Consider the following 25,705-nt stretch of genomic DNA (forward strand, 5'->3'; position numbering starts at 1 on the left):
AAAGCTTTGGGAAAGGGCAACATGAACGATCAGGGGTTATCTGCTAGTTTCCCTGTAAGGGAGTAGTAACTGAATTGTCTAAAACTGTACAGGCCATTAGAGAGGTGACTGGGATGAGCACGGGGAAGGAAAAAAACCCATGAGAGCTCAATAAAAGCTGAGTGGTTTGGAGAACAGCTGCAGCAGTTTAAGTACAGCAAAAGTTTTCCAGCTTCTGCAGCTGCTGGTGAGGGCAGAGTGATGAAGGTTGCACTCCTGGTAGCAGTTCATCTCCAGCTGTGCCTTCCAGGCCCTCCAGCAGAGGTCAGGGGAGACAGCTGGTAGCAGCAGCTCAAGACCACAGTCAAGTTTCAGAGCCTGAGCTTTGCTTTTGCATGCTATCCTAATGACTGCAGCAACTCCATCTACTGATAAAGCAGTTTCTAGAGGAACTTAAATAAGCAGATATAATATTTATATGAACAGAATAGGGGATATTTAGGGTAACATTTCTTCTTCCCCAGAAAATGTACCGCAGTGCAACTTTTATCACCTCATAAATGGCACTTCAAAGCAGGAGAGGAGCAGAAGGAAACTACAGACAAAAAATGGCTTTAACAGAAGGGACTGGAATAGTTAAGAAGAGATGTGAGTTTTACTTAAATACCTTTCTGAGAAAAGTCAGCATGGAAGAGTACTTGCTGCATCTGAACACCAGTTACTTTTACAGGTACAGACCATAGTTTTTCAAAGATTGTTGTCAAGACTTGCAATAGCTAGCAATTAATTCAAATACTTTAAAATATTGAACCTACAAAGCCCAAAACACAGAGTTCTTGATGGCTGGTCGGTTTGTTTCAAGACTGCTCACTAGTCGATGCAAAAATATTCCAGGACAGTTCCTCTTCCTCTCCTCCCCACCACCCCACAAGACCGTGTATTTCTGAGAAAAGGCTCATAACTTCAGGGAAGACAAACAAACAGACCCCACTCTCCTTAGTTGTCAGATACTCATGGCATTCATCACAGCAGCTGAACTCACAGTTCATGTTAGAAATCTTCCAAGTTACACAGTTTATGAAACATCGGAGGAATATTTAATAGCTGATTTCAGAGGGAAACAGCTGGACTGCAAAAAAATGCACATGACAAGTTGTAAATGACATAACTCAAATAGTGCACGTTTATTCTGAACGGTATTTCTAAAGAGTTTGAGAAAAACAAAAACATGCTCCTGATGTACAACAAGGGCAATGATAAAGATTAAAAATGGACCATCTTATTGTAAAGAATTTGCTCCCCCTGCAACTTAACTTGTAACATTGAGAATGCATCTGTAAACTGCATACAGCATACCTTTGCCTAAATCTTAACTCAAGAGACCAGGGGTGGTCTTAGCCAAATTAATCAGGAAGCAGTTGCAGATTCAAAAGAAACATCCAAGTCAGCAAACACTTTACAAAACACAGACTTTGTGCATAGCAGCTGACCCTGGATTACAAGATGGGGGAGAATAAAACAATTTGGGGGATCAAATTTTTACTAGACACAGGGCACCATCAAGATTTAACGAAATAACACATAAGTTTGTTTCAATCATAACAGTATGTCATATTTAGTTGGCAGGTTTAACCATTAGCTGCATCATGTAAACTCAGCCAGTTTCTTATACACAAAATAAAATCTCTCCCTTCCCCCTCCCAAAAATGAGGGAAATCTCTCCTGGATGATTCTTTTTCCCCTGTACCATGGTTTCCTCCAGTAGGAGTATTTTTGTAGATATCTTCATATTTCAACCGATGTATCACGAAACCAGTTGCAGAGATTCAGGAATAACTTGTATATACACAATTTACATTCTAAGGCTGTTAGTTGCATACATTTTTCTTGCTAGATCTTTATCCAGAACAGGAAGTGCCGGTGTTTTGTTTGTTTTTTTTTCCCCACTGAAACTCCCAACTTTTATAAAATTTAGTTGTTCATAAGCTGTTATTTTCAAGCTAAAAGGAGATCCTGCTGCAGCAACAGCCAAAGTAAGTGAAGTTACTGCCATAAGCCCATACTTCACACAATTTCAGTGTCTCTGGATAACAGCACTAAGATACAGCATTCTCCCCCCACACTCAACACAGCTGATGTACTAATAAAATACAACTGTTTGTCATCCAGAACTACTGACCTTCACATGCCCTTATCCATGTACAGGGAACACAGCTTTTTACGAGATTTAGATTAAACCTTGTATTCAAGATTCAACAACCGTTTTCCAGGATTAATAGCCTGGGAAAAGGAATCTTAGATTTGTGGTTACTCTCTCTTCCACCTCCTACAAAACATTTTAGCAGAAGTTACAATGAGGCAGGTTTGCTGTGGAATAGGAGCTTTACAAATTGTTTTCAGGGATACATTCATAGAATGATGGCAGCCCAAAGCAAAAAGAGACAGAAACAAAGGTTAATCCAAGTAAGTTCAGACATCAGACTCGTACTTTTAAACCTGAAGGAAAACTGTCTGTGAAACACACCGATTTGTGGAAGCCTACGACAACAGCAAATCCTAAGAGTTCATATCCCCACACCCATCTACCCAACCCAAACACTTACCACTTAGTTCTAGAAGAATGAAGAGCACTTTGCTTGGCACCAGAGGCAGCTATGGTCTGAGTTACAGCTGTGCTGCACAAACATCCTCAAATACAATACTATCTCTCGCTCTCTCTCCGCATACTTCTCTTGGTTTGGTCTACAGATGGCCAGGGAAACTATGTTGGCATATGACAAGCTAATTGTGCTTCAATACATCCCCTTCTAGAAAGATGCTGGAACTGCCAACATAACCAGTGCAAGCAGGTCCTAGCAGTACTAAAAATAAGCTTTTGTCAAAACTAGGCTGCCTCTGGCCAAGGAAACTGTTTGCATCTTTCTAGCCAGAGTCTGCCACCGAGTGTTGCAAACACAGGTGCTCAGGCCGTGCAGAGGGGCTTTTGTTGTTAGCGATCTGCCCATCCCCAAGACTCAATTAGTGCAAACCCAGCAAATAAAGTAGCCGTTTTCCAGCATAGGTCTGTCAAGATGCACTCCAACAAACACTATGCACCTCTGGGAAAGGAGGAGTAATTCTGGAGCAGCTTGTATAATCCCCCCTCGGGTATCAAAGACCACATAATGTGCAATGAGGGGTGCCATCCCTTGCCTCACCACAACTCCCATCTTGAAATCCTTGGTTCCCAAGTCACCCTCGAGTGACCGGACAGCACCTACTAACCAGATGTATGCTGCAATGCGCACTATAGGTTGGAGGCTTTCAAAGCGGATGAATTCAAGATGCGGATTTAAACTTTAAAAAACAAACAGGAAAGGAATGCAGTTCAATATCTACTTGGGGGGATGGGGCAGGTTGGTGTTGTCTCAGCTCAGTGCACTTTCCCAGGTGCTTGGAGAAGAGTCCAAGCTCAAGTTGGTATTTGTATTGGCATACATAAAATCGCTGGCAACAGTGCATAGAAAGAAGCACTGATATTCACGCAAACGAAGCATGAAAGGATGCAAAGCAGAGCTTAGTAGAGTTTACTGTAGCTTTGAGGTTACAGTACTAGGAAGAAGCCAGTCAGCCTATTTTCCAAACCCATAAAATGCTCTAATATATGCCACTTTTCTCCGGTGCTCCATGAACACCCTCTCACAAGAGGGGAACTGCATTATTACGACTGAATGGGGAAAGGGGAAAATCTTCAAAGGAGCAAACTGTGCAGTTCTTCACCATCTCTTCCCAAAGGAGCACATAAACACAGCAAGCCAAGCCAATCCCAAGCAAATCCAGGAGACCCCTGCAAAGCTATGTGATTAGGGTCAGATTCATGTTTACCTTCTCAGCCTTGCTGCCTGGTTTCCTCAACCCTTGCCTCATCTCAGATGTGTCACCGCAGATTTAGGAGCTGTAACAAATTTATCTGGAGATGGGTGCTTGCCTTATGCGATCAAAGCTGGTAAGGTGGTCACAGTTACTTTTCCCATCCCAACAACACAGCTAAAACTAACTCTCAGTGAGCCCTACAGCAATTCACCCATTTTTAAAGCAAGGGTCTTGCCTCAGGATTCATATTTTTACAAGGTTACTCTTGCCAACAACAGATCTAGCTCTTACTCTGGCAGAAGTCTGCTGGGAGTTGGGTAAATGAAAAAAAGAAAAAACCAAAGACCACTCTAAGCCCTCCTCTCAGTCAGTTAAGAAGTGTAGCACCAGCTTGGGTGAGGAGTATTTAAAAAAAGCATTCAAAAAGATCAGCCCAGGCAGAGTGAAAAGGTATGGTAAAGTAGCCTGCCCTTCTCAGCAACAGATGGAGGAAAAAGCAATACTCAAAAATATTGGGAAGAACTAAACATACTTTTTTTGAGGTGGGGGAATTAAGAGGAAGAGTGGGAAGTACTGAAGTAACATTCAAAGGTTGGGGGGGGAGTAAAGTACCCTGTAGGTTATAAAAAACACAATAATGTAGGAGTCAAAGGACAAGATATTGCTTTTCCTTTCCCCCCCCCCATTGGATTTACATTCTGCTTACTGAAAGAGATAATTCTGAAGGAAACTTGTTATCAGGATAACCTGCTCAAGCCCTCCACACCTCAAACTTAAAAGATCTGCACACCTTTTCCCACCCCAAAAAAACCCAAAAACAAAAACCCAAAACAAACAAAAAAAACCCCAGAAAGGAGAGCTCAAAAAAAAAAAAACCAACCCCAAACATGATTGGACAATCCTTGGAAGAAGCATTACATTTTGTTGGAGAGAGGTCAAGAAAAAAAAAAACAATTAAGAGGATGAAGGGATGGAGTAAAAAAAAAAGAAAAAGAAAAAATCAAGAGGCCTCTCTTTCCTTATTTGGCGACAAGCAAGTGCAAGAAAGTGTTCGTTGGGGTTTTGTTCAGTTGTCGGTCTTTTGCACATCTGCATTCTGGCCAAGACAAGGGGCTTTGAGGTTTTTCTGCAGCACATGAGCATCTGCGGGCTCTATCCTCTTGTAGTAGTTTTTCTTCGTCTCAATGATCTCAAAGCCAAACTTTCTGTAGAAGTCAATTGCGGACTCATTGCTGATCTGGACATGCCTGGGACAGAAAGGAGGATAGAGAGACAGGTATCAGAACTTTCTGTGGTACAGTACTCTGCCTCCACACTCAGAACAGTCAAAGACAAGATAAGAAAAGGAGCTATCTAGATAGAGACAAGAATGATGATGTCAGTTCAGGACTGGAAATTTTGGTCCTACCAAATCAATCCTGAGCTAACACACAGCTCCTGGATGGCCTGTGGCAATCATTCTGAGATGTGGCAAATATTTCTCCTCAGTAAAGCTCTTTTAAGGAACACAATACCAGAGATGCTCTGAAGCATTACTAGCTCAGTAATTTCAATTTTTCTTAATCTGGAAGCAACAGATATTTTGTGGAAATATATAACAAAGTTCCACTGCAGAGCCAATTTTAACTTCCTGTAGTGACACTTCTCAGATGACCAAAACAGTTGTTGGAGTGATTATCCCTACATGCTGCAACACAAAACTGGCAATGGTGTTTGATACGATTTTAACTCCTTGCTCACTGCTAACTACCCCTCTCTCCTCACAAAAAGCAATGGCAGCACAAAGAAGCCCTACGGACTTACAAAGTCCTTTCCCCTTTTATCTATCTCCCCCAGAGTTTTATGGATCCCGCTATCATATTCCAAGAGTTTCAAGGCCTCCAAAACAAACAGCCATCAGTTCTTCATCCTAAGCAACTAGGACATTTATTTGCATAAGTTCCATAAAAAAAAAAAAAAGAAAAGAACAGAAAAGATGTTTGGCTCAGCAAAAGGCATTCATTAAACACTCCCCAAATTCAGTGGACACTGCACAAGCTCATGAATCACTTTGTCATGACAACATGCTGCATAACCATAGAACCAAAGCAACTCTGGAAGCAACAACAGAACAAAACAAAAGATCTTAGTGTTAAGCCCAATAAGCACCAAATAGCTGAAAGGGAACTTCATAATAATGACAAATTTAGGCCCTGATATCAAATTGGGTGCTAAGCTGCACAATACATTCAGATAGAAGATGCACAACCAACAGACATAGTAATAAAATCAATGGGCCACTAAAAGAACTTTGTTATGCCCACCTTTGGGGGCTATTTATTGTCATCCCAGAATCCTGGGATTGGAAATGGAATGGAAAGAAGGATTATGAAGGATTTGGTTTTTGCATTAAAAGCAGCAAACAGTTCCTTCACTGTGCGCACAGTAACATGCAAAATCAAAAAGGAAAGCCTGTGCCACCTAGCAGGTATCAGAGAGTTCATTACCACTTCTTCTGCAGTAGGAGAGCAGGAATACAAGCCAAAAGCAGCTTTACTCAGACTCCTCTCTAAAACACCTATTCCTCTTACAGAGATGGCAGAAAGCTACAACAGTAGAGGACTTGGAAGACGTTGCACCTCCTTGGCAGAGGTGGACTACACTAGAGGAGAAAGTCACTCCATCTAGTGATACCAGTGTATGAAACACTCCTCACTAAGCATCTTCAACAGTCCCGGCAAGAGTTTAGGGTACAGTTCTGTGGCAGTGCAAGTCCATCCAAACCATACCTGCTGTGGGACTACCTCTACCAGTGCACCATGCTTGTACTGGTATAAGCCAGCAGTGATGGACAAGGAAGAAGGTGTCTGAGAGAAGCAATCTGGCCAAAAACTGCATCAGCTCACTTGGTAATCACACAGACACCAATGCACAGGAAAAAGCAGAAGTGTGCAGCCAGCAGTGAAGGGGAAGCAAAGCTTTGGCATCTATGGATTTCAGGCTCTGTTTCCATGGGGATCTATTAGGATGGTGGTGCTCTTTAAAGCAGCCCTGTCCTCTACCCCAGTGCTTGTTCTCGTGTCTGCAACATGCCAAGTGCTTATGCAGACATGCAGTTGATTTAAAAAAAACCCAACAAGACAACTCCCCACCCCCCCAAACACACTAAAATAAAAAACAACACCCAGAAACAAAACTGAAAACAGCTTCCCCAGCTGGGTCAGGTCATTGACCTAGTTTACTGTGTTGCTGCACAAACAGCTGACCTGGCACAGTGCAAGAATGGGAATAAGCAGTTGGACCTTGCTAATGAATGTGAACCTAGAGTGCCCGCAAGCACCTCTGATCTGATGTTCTAACCCATATAGTACTGTCATAAAAGACAGACAGCAAATGCATCAAAACTGCATGCAAGACTTGCAGTATCTTCTATTCTGAGGACAACACCGTATGGCAAAAAAAATTCTTTCCAATTTTTTTTTTTTTTAGTCATACAGTGTAATTCTGCTATACAACATCACTTTGTAACTAAACTACTTTCAAACTCGGCAAATTTGCAGAAGCCCTTCTAAAGCAAGCAAGCTTTTGGTTTTCTCAGCATCACACAAGCAGTCCAGAATATGACCCCTAGCTTTCTTGCTGGTACTTACAAGGTGTCCCCATGACCCCACTGAAACACATACTAAGAATGCTCCTGGATCTCCCTCCCTCTGCTTCCATATATGTCTCTATCATCACTCCAAAAATGCACGAGTGCAACTCATTTACTTACAGATAGATGTTGTCAAAAGTGCCATCTTTTTCACAGATGTTTAAGACATGATTCAACATTTTAGTTCCTGCCAAAAGGTAAAGAGATACTTAAGAAAACCAGAAGTGCACAATCGAGTCTGTACTTAGCTAACAGCTTTCTTGAGGAGAGGCAGGTTAACTGTAGGTAGGCTAAAGTGAGAGAGCTTGTGAGAACTAGGAAAGGCAAATAAAACATGGTGTATAAGTATTTCACTATCTTTCTGACTGCTTGCAAAATTTAATTCCTTGTTTCTTTGGAGAAAAGAGACCCGACAGCCCAGAATCATACGTCTAAAGCAGCTTATTTAAATACTAGCTTCAAGGGCTCAAACTCACCTCAAAATACGGTCAAAACAATTGTTGAAGCAGTGAGAGCATTGCTAAGTTTTTCTAATAAAGACTTGGTGAAATAATTTAAAATAAAGTTATCTTTTCATCCCAGTTTGTCAAAGCAAACAGGTCACTACCAGGTCTTGATTAATCTGGCCTATGGATTTGCAACATGGAGAAAAGAACTAATTGCAGTATAGACAGAAAGCAGGTACTACCCTTAAGCAGCAATAATCAGTAGTGATAAAGAAAAAATAAATAGAAAAAACCCCTACACTTAGAAGAGTGAAGAGATAACCCAATGAAGGAGTGTTGTGTTCTACTTGTAATGACTTGCATACTGGCTGCATACCTCTAACAAATTATTTCTTATCTCTGTGCATCAATTTTCATATCTATAGAAGCAGAGTATTTACATCACAGCATGATAATGTGATTAAGATTAAAATAATCTGAAATCCTGAATTAGAAAGTTCTACAAAAAGTCCATTTCTGAAAGGCAGGAAAAAAAGAGCACATCATAAATCATACTCTTTCCCCAAAGTCTGTTCCAAAGAAATCAGTGGCCTAAAAGTGCACTATCTTGGTTAAAAATCTGAAAGAGCATTTAGAAGGCTGCACAGCAATCTGCTTTCTTTGATGACTCAGATACAAAAGAAGAACCTCCTTACCTATTCCTAGCCTTCGGTAGGGTGCCAGGCATCCGAGTGTCATGATGTACAGTCTCTTCTGGTTCTGGGAGTGATCCACCCTACAGCACACTGCTCCCACTGCAATATCATTGAAATAGGCTGCCAGGGAGGGAAACAAAGTGTTATCAGTCTTAAGTCTCAAACTGTACATATAAACTCCTTCATTTATGCCCTATATCTTCCTTCCTTCCCTCTTGCTAATTCTCCCATCCAGATAAAATATACATTGTGGCTAAACTCTTGGAGTGAAGTTACCAATGGTGCTCTGACACAGTGGGTGGCTTATTACAGTTCAAACCAACTGGCAATGACATCAGGAGGTAAGCTGGCAGCACACATATCTCAAGTTTTCTGCTGTAACAGAAAACAGGCCCATTCCCAGTAAAATTTAATCTATTTAGAACACAAACCCTCTGAGGTTGCGACTGTGGCTTTTTGAGGTTCCCAAACAGTTATTTTTCGTTATGTAAAACAACAAAATAGAAGGATCTGCTATTCAAAACCATTATGGATAGCAATGATGAGGACTTCTGCCACCATAGCCCACAATTACTGGCAAGAACATTTGTACCTAATTTGGCTAGTTCGCCAACCTCCAGTACATCCTTGTAGAACTTGTCGTTGTAGCTGACAGGAAAAATGACCTGGTTTAGCCTCTTCAACTGCTTAATGTTGTGTGGCGTCACATCTCCCAGCTCGATCCGGCTACTGGAACAAATCAAAAAATGCTTAACATCTGACACACTGCAAAATTTCTAAGGACACCAAAAATTAATTATTTTATTTATGCTTAGAGAACTGTCCCACCTAATAATAAGTTCAATACATATTTGAACTGCCATGTCCAACCCATACAATTAAATCAGCTACCAACAGAAGACTTAACTCCCAAACCTAATTTCAGTCAGTGCTATACAGTCAGAAGTTTCTCAGGTCACACTTAACACTGATGTACCATAGCACTATTGGGTGGGAGACAGGAGAACATGAATCTCTGTAGAAGTATTAGCTTTAACTTTAACCCATTAATTTCCTTACTGATCATCAAGATCACAGGGGGCAGGGGGGGAACCCCAAAACTAACAACAAAGAAAAGATGGGAGCGTCAGGAGGCTAGAATAGAGACCAAGAAAATGAAGTCCTTATCCATGCTTCAAAGACAGCCTTAATTTTACCATCTATCAATATAAAGCTTATGCTTAGACCAAGACTAAGTCATTACTAGACGTCTGTGTCTAAAAAGCAACAATACAGTGCGCAGCAAACTCATATTAAGCCTGCTGATATGCAAGCATGCCACTCTGAAGGTGATATCCACATTGATTATAATCATCACTGAAGTCAATCTTCCTGCTGACTGAGAGCAGAATCACAACCTTAAAATACCAGCACTGAATTATACTGAGAAAAAACAGACCAAGCTTCTCCCTTTTCCAAGACTAACTTCCTGACAGAAACACTACATACAAAGAAACAGATTAAAAAAACCCAAACCCCAACAAAACCAAAAAACCCCAAGATACTAGTTGTTCATATTGTCCAAGCCAATTTCTTGGGTGCAGGTAGACAGGTTTAAGGAGGACTACAAGAATGGAAAACAAAAAACCAAGATAACCAAAATCTTCTCCCAAATGGTCACCAGAATACATAGGCAGGTACACAGCCAACGCATGTCAAGTTAGAAACACACACAATTCTAGGTTCATCTCAGCCTTGTTTTACCAAATACGTACAGGCAACCAGATTGTTTTCTGCCCAAACACTGGTAAAGACATCGCTTGCCTTTTTTAAAAAAAAGTCAAATTCTGTTTTCAAAAAGGCAGCTTTCTAAGATCCTCGTATGCCAGGCCTTCAAGTTCATTCTAGTAATGCCACCCCCAATGCCTCTTGTGCCTTAGTAGCTTGTTTTTTCAAATAGGTTGATGTCTAGGACACAACAGCCCAGATGAACTTACATAATAAAGTAAAACAAAGAACAGATAACGACCACCAACTTTTTTCTTCAAGAACTGTACCAAACAATGCAGAGTATAATCTGTCTCTGCTTTATTAACTGACCTTGATTATACATCAAAACCCCTTAAATGATTAGTACTCCAGATATCATACCAGTTTTATTTGTCGCTACCAATGATGGGTGATAAATATACAATGATTTCTAGGCATTGAACTGCAGCCTGCAAAACTATCAGAAAAAGCTAGAGGAACAGAGCCTTTAATGTTTACTTCAATAAGCATAACTCGCCCTCACACCCACTTTCTCCTTTTCTTTTACAGCAAACAATAGTCTTCAGTTCTGCAAAGATATCAACGATCACCATTGCCCACTCTCTGGTATGACACAGATCAGACAATCTCCCTAGTGAGCCCTACAGAAGCTAAACAATTTTTAAGTAGGGCCTACCTTTTAGAGAACCATCTAGCATTAACTAATAGACTATTGATGATTTTGTAATTTTTCATCAGATTAATATGTTCCATTACTACTTAGAATTAATGGATGACATTTACATATTGAATTTTGCTGACTTCAAAGTCTAACCTTTCGTCACACATTTACCAAAGAGATTAAAAGGCCCCCTGGTGTCAAGCATCTCATGCCAGTATGGGTTCTTGCAAATTGTTCCAGGCAGCTCCTCATCTATCTTCCACCTACCACAATGAACATGTCGATCTTTTTCCTCTCTCTCTGCAAGGGCAATTGCTAAGCAACAAATCCTTGTAGTTTGCCCCTAAGCTCTGCCCAATTGTATAGCAATCTCAAGAGACATCTCACTAGAACTGGACAGTATGTTCGCCAACAGTGATCCCAAGAACAACAGAAGAAGCAACAGTCTCCATATTCTTGCAGCTCATCCACGTCCAACGGTCTCCATATTCTTGCATCTCATCCACGTCAAGATATCCAGGCATACTACAAGCAACAGCAGTGGGATGTATTTCTAAAGTTTCTAGCTATAAACCACTACATTGTGCTGAAATAGTCTGCAGTATCTCTTTCCCGTGACTCCTACCGCCACCAGCCCTTTGTTTCACAGCCTTTTCCATCCTGTAGATTATTTTTGCTCTCAACATTAAGATTCCTTTCTTCATATATCACCACTTGTGCAAGCCCCTTTGATAATGATATTCCAACATAAAGTAAGTACTGAGCTAGTAAGGATGATCTCCTCACACCACAGAAGTATTCCCATTGTAAACAAGCACATGATCAAAGTTGTTAGATGGTGGGGTAACTGTAATACTTGTTTTATGCCCAGCTTAGCACAGCTGTTCAGCCTAGCATGGCAGGGCTTCTTCACGCATGCAGAAGGCAAGCTGTGCCCTTTTCTAACCCCAGCCAGCAGTGCTGCTACCTTTTCCTCACAACGGGTAGGAATAAAACTGTGGCATGTGGATTCCTGGGTGTACTTGTGTCTGGGAGAGAGTTTTGCTGGAGTAGAGCACCTCAGTAATCTCACACTAGAAGTAAAGAGAAGATCCAGCAGCCTCTTTTGCTGCAGTCTGCATTGGAGTAGAAACCAAAAGGAGCAGGTCTCAACTGCGTAGTTAGACCAGATTAGCTGCAGAGTAGGAGGTCAGTAAGGGAAGAGAAAAACCTCACATTCACACTCAGTCCCTTGAAAGCCTAGACCTCTTGTCCGAAAGATTTAGTAGTATATTAACCTTGGTGATACTTTTTTTGTATTAGTAGATCCAAGCTTCAGTAGATCAGTAACACTAGCATGAACGCTTACGATGAGCTGATGGCAAAGTCATTCTAGAGCAAGTCCCTCTTTATACCTGACCAAAAAATCTCTGACATAGACTATTATCAGGTAGTGTGTTTTCTAATATTATTTGAAAATTAATTAGTTACTAATGAAGCAAAAAATCAGGCATTAGAAGACAGTCACTATGGAGTATTTCTGATGACAGTGCAACAGGACAAAGATATTTTGTCAGGGGCAGCCAGGACAAGATGGCTGAGAAAGGGACCATGGCCAGAAGACAGACCTTCACCAAGAAGGTTTCAGACAGGGAATAAGTAAGTGCAGAAGCAGAGCCTAAGGCTGCTCATAGCTGCTGAGCCAAGACATCACCTCCGAGGCAGGCATCAGGCCAGAGAAACAAGTTCCAATAATAGGTGGCTAAAAGGTGCTGCTGACAGATCTCCTGGAGCCCTTGGGCTCACCTCCTATCTCTCACCACTTGCCACATTCATTGCTGCCTCCTGCCATCTCCTGCCTGCCTCCTGTGCTCCATCACTAGCTGCTTCCTTGTTGCTCGAGAGTTGCACCAGGGCCGGTAATTTAGCCTGGAGGATGATACGAAAAAAGTTTGAGAAACACTGCAGGAAGCATAAATCAATATGCTAAATGAGTCTGTTTCAATAGTATGTACTCAAACCATAAATTACTTTAATGTATAGCGCTAGCTGATTAAATCAGCACCACATCTATTACACACAAAAACATTTAGTAAGTAAACTAAATGAGGACACGGAAAGGAAGACCCACATCATGAGAGTTCATCACTTTGCCCGAGGACAGCGCAGCAGAAGTGCCACTAGGGCCTGGAGTAAAAACAGGGGAAAGCTGGCACTGCTGCCGAAAGCAGCAGTCTTGCTGTCCCGGAGCCACTCATTTCCATGCTCTTGCTGGCACGGACATTTGAGCAACAATGTGGTGAACCAACCCCAATTAAAACTAACCTAGCCAAAAAAAGGAAAGTTTAGTTTTAACCCACATCAGTCCCCTGACTGGGTTCACCACACAAGTCTTCTGCCAGTGTAAAGAAGAGAAAAGAATTGCCAGAGGCAGAACCGGTCGGTTCTTGAGCAGAAGTGCCAGCCTATCCCAGTTTGAACTGGAAGTACAATGCAAGAGGAGCACAAGGATCATTCAGCATCAAGATGATTTTTGTGCTACACCTTATCATTTACGGAACAACATGCGCTTTGAACCTAAGGACTTAAAACCACCCCAACCTCAAAAGATGCAAGACAAGGCACCTGTAACAAAGGACACAAAATGGTCACTCCTTTCTTCTCACTGGAGTAACAGAAATAGCTTTGGGGTTTGTTTTGTTTTGTTTGTTTGTTTTTTAATAGCTATTTACAAGTAGACCTGCTTCTTCAAGTTACCTCTCAGCCAAATCAGTAACACTAAGTTTACTGTATCAGCTAAGGTCTGACTAGGCCAGTCCTGTGCATTCCAGCTCAGTACAGGCTGTACCAGAAATACCTATCCTCTGCTGCTGCAAAGAAAAAAATTAAATCATGAGCTCAAATTAGCATATGAGAGAACATAAAGATGTATAAAGAGCCTGAAGTGCCCAGAAGGGACATGCCCTTCCTTATAGAATAAAATAATCTGTTTATTCCAGTAATATTCCTAGGAAGATACACACTTATTACCAGCATCCAACATCTCAAATAGCACTCCATGGAGCACACAACAGTCAACTGTACTCATCTTAGGTGTCAAAGCTTCTGGGCCAAGTCAGCCACCCCATCCCAAGCAACTGTTTTTAATACGGAGGAATGAGGGACTCGGCTCATCATGTCAGGCCTCTTATTACTACAGTGTTCTACAAATCCATACCCTTTCCTAGATGGCATACAAGCCCTCTGAAGCCACTTACACATCTTCCATTGCAAGGCTGTTCCCAAGCTACCATTATTCTCATATTTGGGCTTTCTTCCGATTTCCATCCTAAACGTACTCAAGTCTACCGACATGCTGTCTTTTGTTGCTCATTAGCTTCAGTAGTTGATGGGTACCAATACAGCCTATCCTACATGCCTTTTCAGAGAGCTACCATGACCTCTTTATACTTTTCCTTCTTCTAACTAAAACCAAGCTCCTGGCCTCCTCCTTTAAGACTGGCTCTTAATTTCAACTATTGTCGTACTAGCTCTTCCTTCCATTCCTTCAGATTAATTTTCCTTAAACACAAACTGCTTACAGCACCCCAAATACTTACTATTGCCTTGTACAATGGCAATAAGTTTCTCCCGTCTCTACCAGAAGCACTTTCCTGACATATCCTGGGACTACATTTGCATTTCTTACAACTGCAACATACAGCGACTTAGCTACTGGGGATAAAAAAAAACCACACTGAGACTTCACTAGTGAAGGGAACCAGTTTCTGGTGCGTAAGGCTGCTGTTCATTAAAAGCACACAGCAACACTGCCCAGTGATGTAAGAGCGGAAGCGAAGAGTGATCCACAAAATCCAAATGGAAGTGGGACTTTAGTGAGGTGACATGCAGCAGTTACTGAAACTGGATGCACGCCCAGAACATCAGCATTAACACTCCTGCTCTTGCATGCCAGTGCCCCAAGATCCTTCAGGCACTTGCTAGAAAAAAAACCTCACACTTTTTGCAGGACCAAATGCAATCCAATTAGTCCTGCTGCAGCTGCATTCCTCTCTATCTGCAGCCTAGTTCAGGGCTGTGATTTGAACACTATTTTTCCTATAATGTCTTAAATTTATACTGGTGGAAGTAACACAGGCTAAACGAGACATTAGTGTTTGCTTATGCTAAGGCTGCCTTTTGCCTCTCGACATATACCAAAGGACAACTGCTATACAGAATGATAGCTCAAGAGGAAGCCAATTTCCAGAGTTACAGTTCAAGAGGAAACACAAATTCAGTCCCAGGGAATAGCAAGTGTTGAACACTAGTTTAGAACCAACATCAGGGAGAAAAAGGGGGAATTCCAAGTTTCTTAATGCCCTAAGAATCTCAGGCTCATTCAACTTTAAATAGTGCAAGTCTCTCCCCAGAGGGATGTGCCTGACTGAAACAGATCTCGGCGTAACTGATAGCTGGGCTCAGGCTTATTAAAGGCATCTGGCACGCTAAATTTAGCGGAGCTCTATCTGCAACTCGCAAAACTTACTGAGGTATCATCAAACAGTCAGGAGAGGGAGCACAGGGGAGAAAAGGGCCCTAACAAATTAGAGAACTTCAGAGAAGGTTTGTCACCCATTAAGCAGCCAACTAGCTTTATTGCTTCTATTTTGGCTTCCAAGTCAAAGCAGGAGTCTAGACAGGATAATCCACTCATAAAATAAAACCAAACCAGAGCTATGAAAGCTGTAGACCTGAAGGGTGTGGCTTTGCTTCGATTCAACTCCAAAGCCTAAAGAGCTTCTCCAGTGTTTTGGGTTTTGGGGTTGGTTTGTTTTTTTTCAAGAACAGATGAGCTGTCTTGCTAGGTGCACAAGTTAGTCTAGTTCTTGTGGGCAGACCGGTATGTTTTCAATTATCTAGAAGATCTGCGGGCTGTAAATGTACTCTGCTTCACTTGTCAGAAAACCTGAAGGATAAGTGCAAGCCTAGCATGCCAAAAGTCCTACCAATTTGCTCCTGAGCCCCCCTGATCTTCTTTAGCCCCACTTACTACTGAAAACATGTATTTGCATGACACCTGATACCCTGCTGGAAGTTACCCCCAGCTGTGTGCTGGACTGTAGAAGGGCACAGTGATGTACAGAAGAAAGCTAAGCAATTTTAGAGTCAGAATTGAGAAGACTTCACTCAAGCCTTGCGATTCAAATGGATCTCAGTGTGAATAGGTTTCCCTGGCATGCATCATAATTCCCCAAGACATACTTCAGACCCTCCTTGCCTCTCTCCTTTATAATGAAAAAATACGCAGCATGTTGCAGTCAAGGTTTCTTCATTATATTTGGATAATTCACTCCGTTTCAACCTAGAAAACCTGACCACTGTACAAAAGACTAGCCGGTCTTCACATGCAATTAGTAGTTATGCCATAATAGCCTCACAGTTTTCCCAGCAGAAACCTGTTTGAGAATTGTACTATAGAACTCAAATTTAGGCTCAACTCTGATCTCAAAAAAACCCCCAAAACAAAACCCCCAAACCCAACCCTAAAGCTAAAGTAGCAGTACAATCATGAAGTATCCCAGCTGCCTGATTATGCAAGTGCAAGGGGGAGGCAGTGAGGTAATTTCAACAAGTGTCAAATAAAAATAAACTTTCCCAAGAAAATCAGAAGCTATCTCAATCTGCAGCTGGATACAGAGAGCAGGAATCACTGTGCCCAGCTGACAGAATTTTTAAACTTAAAATATCAGGAATAAATGTAGTTGTCTAGGACAGAAAAGCAGCCATACATACATCACTTAGCAGCCCGTAACACTTTGCTGCTACAGAGCATCTCACGAGGTAAAGGCTTAGATATTATATCTCTCTATCCCACATGCATCAAAGTCAGGTGAAAGAGGAAACGACTTGCCTGCGATCATAGAGCAGATAAAGAGCTGCCAGAAATCCTAACTCTCCATTGCTGGTCTAACCACTTTTCCTTATTAGTCAAGCAAGCTCAGAAGAACATTCAGATTTTGAACCATGACTGCAAAGCAGAAGTACTTCACTAGTTTGAAACAACTCAGCTCAAAATTAGTTTTGTGTCTCTATTACCGATACCCTGAGACACCTTATAAATTACTGCCCCTTTCCATACCCTCAGTGTCCCTCGATATAACAATTACAACCCTTACTTGCCTCCCAGGAGACCACAAACCTTCGCTAATTAGTGCTCATGAAGTACCTGGTGATGCTTAGGTAAGAACAGAGGCTTACCTTCGAATTCAAAACAGAAGTGATGCTGGGTTCACAAAGTGCCTTATTTACATAAATCTATATAGCTCAGGGGCACTTCTCATACTTAAATTAGGTAACAAACTATAGAATTGACATATCAGGAGAAAGGTATTTCTCTGCTTCAGGCAAACTATTTCTATAGGTCACTGAAACACCTTTCCTTACAAATGCCTGTGTCCATCAGATTAGTAAAGAAAAAATGGCAGGTCATTATGGGTCTCCTGCCTATACTTTGGCTTTCAGTCCCAGGGTTGTTTGTTTGTTTTTTTTTTTTCTTTTGAGGTGTTGAAATCATGTATTATATAAATAACATACTGTGAAAAATTAACAGAACATGCTATCAGGTTTATGCACTTACCTTCAAATACTTCTAAGGCAACAATGATTGCAAGCACCTAACTTATCAAGCACAAAAAGGTTTTTCCACCCCCATTTCCCCAATTTTCAGTAAGAATGAATTTTCTCAAATGAAAATTTGTGCTAGAAGAGCTAAAAACAAACAAATCTCCTTTAATTGCAATTTTCAACCTAATTTGTGATCTTTACTGACAAGAAATTCCAAGTGCCATGTAGAGAAAACTTTCACAAGCCTCCAACTGCTACCCTGGGTCTCACCCCATACTCTCAAGAGAGGATAAATACAATGTTCAGATGGTGGAAATAGGAATTTTTTTCAGGGATCGAGATTCTAGTCTGCTAAGGGCCAAAAATCACATGGAGCCTGGAAAAGAATGGGGAGAGGGAGGAAGAAGGCCAAGCGAGCTCAGGAAGTACTTCATGCATCAAGATCTTACCATGCAGCATGGTATTTTCAACCCATTTTAAAAAAATTACTCTGCCCCCAGGAAAATCCAAATATCTTCATCTTAGTCACCTAGTGACAGTGTTGTGGAAATGTTTTTGGCTCTATTTTTTATAAAGCCTCATTTCATTTCCTCCCCATAACGAATTAATTCAATATGCTTTGACACAAATACAGTTACCCCATTTCAATGCCGTGCTTCTCCGCTCTCAGGTCTTCAAGTCCAAGAGTCTCCAAATAACCAGCAACTCTTCTATGCACAGACAGCTTCTCTCCCCCCCCCACTTCTGCACCTCAAATCTCCCTCCCGACAAACTTTTGCTGCTCTAAAACTCCCACATAGGTAACTTCTTCCCTTCCCCTCTTTCAGCAGGGAGCAGAAAGTGATCCTAACATTGCCTGTCTCAGAGCCGAAGGGATGCAAGGAGGTACTGCACTTCTCTCTTATCAATTCCCAAACAAATATGAACATCCGACTTCTCCTGTCCTTTCCTCCTCCGGGTAAAAATATCTAGCGCCTTCTCAGATTATTGGTCCGAACACTTCTAATGCTTGCCAAATGGGAAGGCTCTTCAAGCTCTGAATCATTTGCACTTGGATAAAAGTTATTTTTCTGGCTCAACCATCACCCATTATTCCCCATTTTAGAAAAGATTAATGTGGCAAAAGAGGCTGCATCATTTCTCTTGTCCTCAGGAGATGGCAGCAGAGTCTGTGGCATTTGGTGATTACTAAAGGTACTACTACTTTCACAGAAGAAATGTCCCAACCTAGCAAGCCAATCTATAGAGTAACAAGCCACACATACATGTAAAAAGAACCGAGTGGTCACACACCACTCAAAAGACAAGACTGGGTTCTAAAGTGCTTCAATAAAATGGCTACAATCCCTATGCTACCTTCCTATCCTCCCAATCCTTCCGACTTCGTGGAATGTCTTAATCTGGTTATGGAATTAAACTCAAAGTGGTAAGAGCTATAAATCAGGCTAAAGTACCTATAATAAACCGTGTTGAGTTTTTATAAACTAATTTAGAAGATATTAAGCCATTTGTAAGCATGCATATAGGCAAGGTCTAAATTTACCGTCCATGAAATTAAACGCAGAGAGTATAGCTTTGACATTTCTAGGTTCAGAAAAATCCTAAAACCAAACAGTGATTTTCAAGCTCAATTACCTTTTTTTGTCCCACCTCCAGTGCATATGACAATTCAGCAGTTTTCTCATAAACTTGGAACTTCCTCCCATATACGTTAAGCTTAGCACTGTGCCTTGCAAATGGAAACAAACCAGCAGCTCTGCACGAACCCTATAATACTAACTCAGAAAAGGAGAGGAAAAAACCTTCCCTGTTCTCATGAGAAACACGCACAGCTTCAGGACCTTGAAGGGTTTACTTTGTGAATCCGGGCAAAACAAGCAGTTATCTCAGAGCTTACCCATAACAGCTTACCGTACTTTGAAAACACTATCGTTATTTTTCTGTTATGCTCAGTATTCCCCAGCTGTGATATCTCTTCTGCAAAGGCAGCTAGAATAGCACTAGCCTGCAAAGCCTCCGGGTTATGAAGTCCTCTGTGGCAGCAGCTACCTGTTGTGTAGCATGTACAAGGACCCTTAGAAACTACGAAGCGTAAGACCTAACTGCAAACATGTAAAAGCTTAGAGGCAGTCTCCTGTAAGTTTCTTACACTTAAGTAGTGCACATTACTTTCTAAGACAGCAGTAGAACACACAGCACTCTGCTCCCTCTTTCAATCAGTTTTTCATCATGTGGCTCAATGCGTGCTGCCACATGACAATCCCACAGGTGTTTCCCATCAAAACTGGAGAGGGGTTTGGTCAATGTGACAAAATAACACATATGCACAGGATCACAGGCACCAGGCCCTGCTTGCAACATGCGATACATGCTCTATACATCTGGTATTCCCACTCACATAGCAGGTACAAGCATATGACGGAGCATGCGTGTCCTGCATCACACCCCTTGTGTAATGTGGTTTTTAGGTAAGGGCAGCAGGGACTTATTCTCACAGGCTTCATCTGAACTGAAATGGGTCAGAAAAGCACCCTTACTGTAAGACATCAAAAGGCCACAGACTGCGACCAGCAAATGCTCAAGAATCAATGCAAGATTTTCTGTCTTCTTTCCTTAAAACCACTTTTCTTAAAACAACTGTAACGAAAATACAAAACTACTGAGCAACAAGTGAATCAACACTGCAAAACAAGGGAAGCACAGGGAGTATTATTTACAACTGCTCTACAAAAACAGGCAAATTACTACACACAGTAGAACCCGAGTCCCTCCCACTGGTATTTTTCCTCGTGCAAATCCAGTTCTAAAATAGATTTTGAAATTCCAGAACTAACAATAACAACATTTAGGAATACAATAAATGAAAAAAGAAATGAATCTCTAGAGAATCATGAAGATCACTAACAGAACAGTGAACTACCTCAGTTTTTCAGTTCACACTTAAGAAAAAAAGGGAAACACAACGAGTCTCTAAACTATTAAAATCATTCAGCAGACGAGGACAGAGTGAACATAAAGCCAAGTATCACAAAAGCAGGTGGGAGGTAATAGCAATTACCAGTTCAGAAGCTGGTATTTAACTCATCAAGCAAGAGAAAACCCACAAATTTTTAAGCTGCTGAGAAAGCAAAAAAATCTTTTGCTATATCTGAAACCAGAGGTCCTCTGTAAAAGTCATCACCTGATCTCAAACGCCCTGATGACAGAGACACAACAACCCCCTATGCATTATTAACACACTGCTATGTGCTATTTTGAATTCAGAGAGCTAAGAAAGAGGGCTGCAAGCAACACACCTTGACTACACAATCTCTTTTAGATCTGAAATTTCAAAATGCCAGTGAACTTGCTAGGTTCTTTTTTAATTCTTTCTCTGCCAAAGTAGACTGTTCATAATTACAGCTGATGTTATGGGTCTTAGTGCTCCCAAAATTATCTCTGCACTTTGTGGTGTGGGTTACTACGCAACGCATACACTCCCAGAAAAAGTACTCAGATAGAGTCGGTTTGTTCAAAAGAACTGATCCACAATTTTGGATTCAATACTGAAGACAGATCAGGTCCCTTCAAACACCACATTAGTTTCTCTATGTTGGGAGTTGAAGCTTTAGATCTATTTTTGGACCTATCTTCCAACAGTACTTGGTTTTTAGGGATCTCCTCCGATCTTTGTAGCTTGACAAACAATTTGGTTTTGTTCCAGAGCACTCCTATGTAATTTAATATATTCCTTTTGAAATCTTCGTCTAGTCCTTTGATTCTCTCATTGTATTTAAATTGGGTTATTTTTCAATTTGAGTTCTATCAGCCTATTTGCCTCAGTCTGAATTTTTAGAGAACACCTGGATTCAATATGAAGATTTTATTCTGCACAAGAACTCGCTCCATGGTGCTAACAGTGTTCTGACAAGACAGGAATACGCTGCTCTTTGAAGAGACGAAGGAGAACCAGAAAAGCAGAAATACACAAGCACAGAACCCAAATGGATCAGTTCTGAAGTCAAATCAGTGATGAAGCTGCCTGTAAGTGAAAGTAAAGTAACAGAAATAAAGTTTGGTGCTCTGGAAGCATTAGAGGGGTATGTGGGTTTTTTTTTCTCCATAGCTTTTTATTAAAAAAAAAAAAGTTACAAAAGGTAAAAAAGCTCCCTGAAATGAGAACTCCTGAGCAGCACAAAGCCAGGGCTCAGCCCCTTGGGAAGCGCCATAGCACGGTGGACAGCTCAGGCTGCGGCCTGCCAGGAGACCTCCACTGCTCTGGCCTGACATGTCCAGGCTGCTTTCCACCTCATGCATCCAGGCCCCAGTAACTCTGCCACTCAACTCACAACTGACATACGGCCAAAGCAGGGCTAAGCTAGAGAAAACAGCAGAGTGGTCAACGGAGGATAAAAAGAAACCCGGTTTCATCAGGAGTACTGTTGAACAATGATCACGTCAACTGCCACTTCATCTTGGCTGATCAGCGCTGTCTCCCTTCTTGCAAACTCTGTCACCCTCATTATAAGATGACTAAGAGGCGCAGTGCCCTGTTTCATGTAGGGTGGTGCAGGTGAATAAAGGATTGCCCGATATCCCAAACACACCTATTTAATGTCAGCTGAGAGTCAGTTTATTTGCCATCATCACTGAACCTCTTTCTACAGATACCTGCCAGCCCCTCACGACATTTGAGGCTGCTTCCACGCTATAAGAAACAACTGACTATGTTATCAAGCAGCCTTGTCATGTGACCTCACCCCAATTGCTAATAAGCTAAACCCCTTACCATTTCTTAGTAAAAGCTTAAGTGCTTCAGCTTCCATTCACCCTGCCTTAAGCTGCCAAACTGGAATAATAATACCCAGCATTGCATAACACCAGTTTCCAGGGGACTGGTTTAATACTCCTTTGTGAAACAGCCGTGGAAAACTTCCCTTGTGCGTATGAAGAAACTGAGGCAGGGAGTGGAAGAATCACGTTTTGTGGAGCACGGGTGATGCTGAAATTAATAAACATCAGGTGATTTAACCAACATTGAAAAACCTGTCCCAAAGTGACCTGTGCAAGGTCAGGCAGGTCACCCAACACCAGAGCAGAACCGTGACTCTAAAGGCCTCCCGTCTCGTGCTCAAACACCGCACCTCGCTGCCTCCACTGAGCAGGAAACCGAGTCTTTCAGCCGACCACGTCCAAAATCTGTAGGTTTTCAAGAGCCGCCGAGAAGCGACACCAGGCCCAAAGCAGCGTGCTACAGAAATCGAGACACAAAACACGGTGCGTCTTCATCCATCCATGTCGTACAGCCTCCGCGTAGATAAAGACTTAAAAAGACTTGAACCAACAGAATTGCTAAGAGGATGTTACAAACAACGGTGCTGCAAAACCACTCGTCCGAGGCCGGCAGCTTTTTCGCACAGCCCCAACGGCATTTCTTCGCTGTCGCCAGACAAGTACGAAAAACCAGCCAGCATCCAGCATCCCCCCCCCCCCCCCCCCAGCCGACTGCTTTCTCCCTCCCTTTTGCAGCTCCCTAGAGCCCGCAAGCCGACATCCCTCAGGAGCACGAAGAACCGCGGCGTTCCACCGGCTCAGCACGGCAGGGCTGAGCACGGAGAGAGTTTTCGCTACGGCAGCGGAATAAATTTTACAGCGGGGGGGTGGGGGAGCTCTCGCTCGGCTGAAAGGCCACCACCGCGCAGCGAAGGGACTGCCGGGTTTTCTCCCCTAAAACGGGCTCCCTTGACACCCCCCCCCCCCTCCCGGTGGGGACGGCGGCCCCTCTCCCAAAAGGCGGGAGAGCCGCGCCGACACCCCCCCCCCCCCCCCGCCCCGGCCCTGAGGCGACGGCACCGCTCGGCCCCCTCCGCCCTCCCGCCGAGAACGCGGCGCCGCCCGCCCCGCCTGGGCCGCTCACCCGCACTACCAAAAACGCTAACAACCGAAACGGGACCCCCCCCCCTCCGCCCCGTCCTGTCAACGACCGGACCGGGCCCGAGTTTCTACAGAGCACGCCGGGCCCGCACTCACCCCTTCATAATGCGGCCGCGGCCTGGCCGGTACCGGCGTCCGCGCTGACTGCGTACAGGGTCCGGCGCTACGGCTCACGGCCTTCCCCTCTCCTCGGCCCGGGCAGCGCGGACGGCTCAGCCTCCTGCTCCCGCTCCTCCCGCGCCCGCTCCACATGGGCCTCCGTCCGTCCGCCCGTCCGTCCCTCCGTCCGTCCGCCTGCCTGCCCGACGCGCCGCCCACCGTCACCTTTCACCTCACGCCGCGCGCGCCCCCGCCCGCCGCCTCGCCGCCATGACCCCTCGCACACCTCCCCCTCCCCCTCCTTATTCCCGCCCACGCCGCGCACGCGCCGCGCACGCCCCTCCCCTTAGCGTGACTTGAGGGAAAGGCGGCGCCAGGGGAAAGAGGCGGGGACGCCCCGATCACGTGCTACCGGGCGGCCAATCTTCTGCCGGCTGGGCTTCAACCCGCATCTAAAGGTGCGTGGGGGTGGGGTAAAGCTCCGCCCGGAACTTCAGCGCGGAAAGACGCCGGCTTCACCGCTGCGGGCGTTTTCCGGGTGGGAACCTGTAGCGGCGCATGCGCGCGAGGGGGGCCGGTATCAGCTGATCCGGGTGCCGCCGGAGGAGGGAGTAGGGACTTGGGGTGCGCCGGCCGCAGGTGAGGCGTTTCGTCCCGTCCCTTCTCCTCTCCCCCAGCCCTGCTCCGCTCCTTCCTCTCGCCTCCCGAGGCACGGTTCCCGGGAGCTGCCTTTCCTTCTCCACCCGGTGGGTCGCGATCGTGTCCGTGTGTACCCCTCTTCCCTCCCCCCCCCCCCCCCCCCGCCCCGGGCCGTTACCCGCCCGCCAGAGGCGGCGGTCTCCTCGCGGAGCCGCTCTCTGAGGGAGCGCGCGCAGCCCCCAACGGCCGTTCCCGCCTCCTGGAGCCCCCCCCCCCGCTCTTGGGGGGGGGGGGGGGATACCGGAGCCGGGTGTCGGGCCCAACCTGCTGCCTTTTCGGTTCCGACCGAAGCGAGTAAAGCGCAGCGCTGCGGGCGTTGTCCGTAGGGAGCCGTTTCCTCATGGGAGAGCCCGCTGGTGGCGGCCCTGCTTTCCCCGGTCCCCTTTCCCAGAGGGAAAAGGTCTGGAAAGCAAAGCAGCCCCCCCCCCCCCCCCCCGAGTAGGGTTTTCCCGACTAAGAAACGTGCTGAAGGATGCCCAGTAAGGCATCCCGGGGCAGGGGGGGTGTACGCCAGAATCCCTTATCAAGAGAAGCGGTGACAGTGTCCGGGTTTCTCTGCCGGGTCACCCCACCATCTTGGGTGGGTGGAACTGAACCTTTCTGTGCTTTGACTGTAGCCCTGCAGTGAGCAAGCAGCAAGTCTGTGGAACAGGAATGCTGCTACTGGCTTCTGACCGCAACTCTTCCTTACTAAAAGGGCTCACCGGTTGTTTTGCAGCTGAAAATACTGTTGGCATATCAAATGTGTTTCCTATTCCTGTAGCCAGTGACAAAATCCTGATTTAGATGAGGCGTTCTGAACGTCGCACTTAGAATTCACTTAAAGGCAAGATTTTACGTGACTGGGCTCCGGACGATATTGTATGCGTTACAGGTAGCTGTGACATCGGAGTATATGACACGTATGTGTCAAGATCTATCCATTCAATGCAGCTGCCTAAAGTGATTTCTTCCTAAGATTTTACTAGTTTCCCTCAGAGAATTGTACTCCAGCCAGGAATAAAAGCAATTTGGTGATAGTTTTATTCATTGTAATGCAATACTTCAGCAGAGTACACTGGCTACTTGATCTAGCATGGTATTTCAAATGCTAATACCACTTGATGAAGTGGAGAGGGAGTGGAAAAGGAGGAAAACCTGCTGACAGCCTGCTAAAGGTGGTTTATTAGCCCACCCATAGCATTTCTGTGAGAACGTGCTAGGTGTAGGTTGGCATTTGCAAGTGGAAGTTTGAATAACAGAGGCAGATCCTCAATATATTGTAAGTTGCTGTACTTGCGCTGACTTTGGCACTCTGCAGGTCTGCAGCAGCTGAACGTTTGGCTTCTCTATACAGTACTTTCAAGGGCCTTTTCAATGAGCAGCAAGCATAAATACTCTGTAGTATCTACGTTTT

At 43.9% G+C, this 25,705-nt stretch overlaps 2 protein-coding genes across 3 annotated transcripts in view; one reads left to right on the forward strand and one right to left on the reverse strand.

Moving 5' to 3' along the window:
- Positions 1-1,139: 1,139 nt before the first annotated feature.
- On the reverse strand, positions 1,140-23,825 carry NAA50 (N-alpha-acetyltransferase 50, NatE catalytic subunit). 2 transcript variants are annotated; one of them, XM_052794357.1, is made up of 5 exons: positions 23,608-23,825; positions 9,196-9,329; positions 8,604-8,723; positions 7,583-7,649; positions 1,140-5,078 (listed from the first exon to the last, which is right to left on the reverse strand). In XM_052794357.1, exons 1-5 carry the CDS (start codon positions 23,613-23,615, stop codon positions 4,898-4,900), a joined length of 510 nt encoding a protein of 169 aa, XP_052650317.1. In that variant the 5' UTR covers positions 23,616-23,825; the 3' UTR covers positions 1,140-4,897. The 2 variants fall into 2 exon arrangements, with proteins under 2 accessions (XP_052650317.1, XP_052650316.1); XM_052794356.1 differs by having other exon boundaries at positions 9,196-9,332; positions 23,608-23,824.
- A 252-nt stretch (positions 23,826-24,077) lies between these two features.
- The window catches only part of ATP6V1A (ATPase H+ transporting V1 subunit A), a 33,628-nt gene continuing 32,000 nt past the window's right edge, over positions 24,078-25,705 (forward strand). Inside the window, exon 1 of the mRNA XM_052793956.1 lies at positions 24,078-24,249. The gene's annotated coding sequence lies outside the window, so the exon portion shown is untranslated. The remainder of the gene's footprint in view (positions 24,250-25,705) is intronic.

This window comes from Harpia harpyja, chromosome 8, assembly GCF_026419915.1.
Source record: "Harpia harpyja isolate bHarHar1 chromosome 8, bHarHar1 primary haplotype, whole genome shotgun sequence".
NCBI classification, from domain to species: domain Eukaryota; kingdom Metazoa; phylum Chordata; class Aves; order Accipitriformes; family Accipitridae; genus Harpia; species Harpia harpyja.

Coding starts and splice junctions, on each gene's coding strand:
- NAA50 (XM_052794356.1), bottom strand. Junction 7,650..8,603: donor CTACCGAAGGCTAGGAATAG/GTAAGGAGGTTC, acceptor ACCTTTTGGCAG/GAACTAAAATGTTGAATCAT. Junction 5,079..7,582: donor ACTTTTGACAACATCTATCT/GTAAGTAAATGA, acceptor TTTCTGTCCCAG/GCATGTCCAGATCAGCAATG.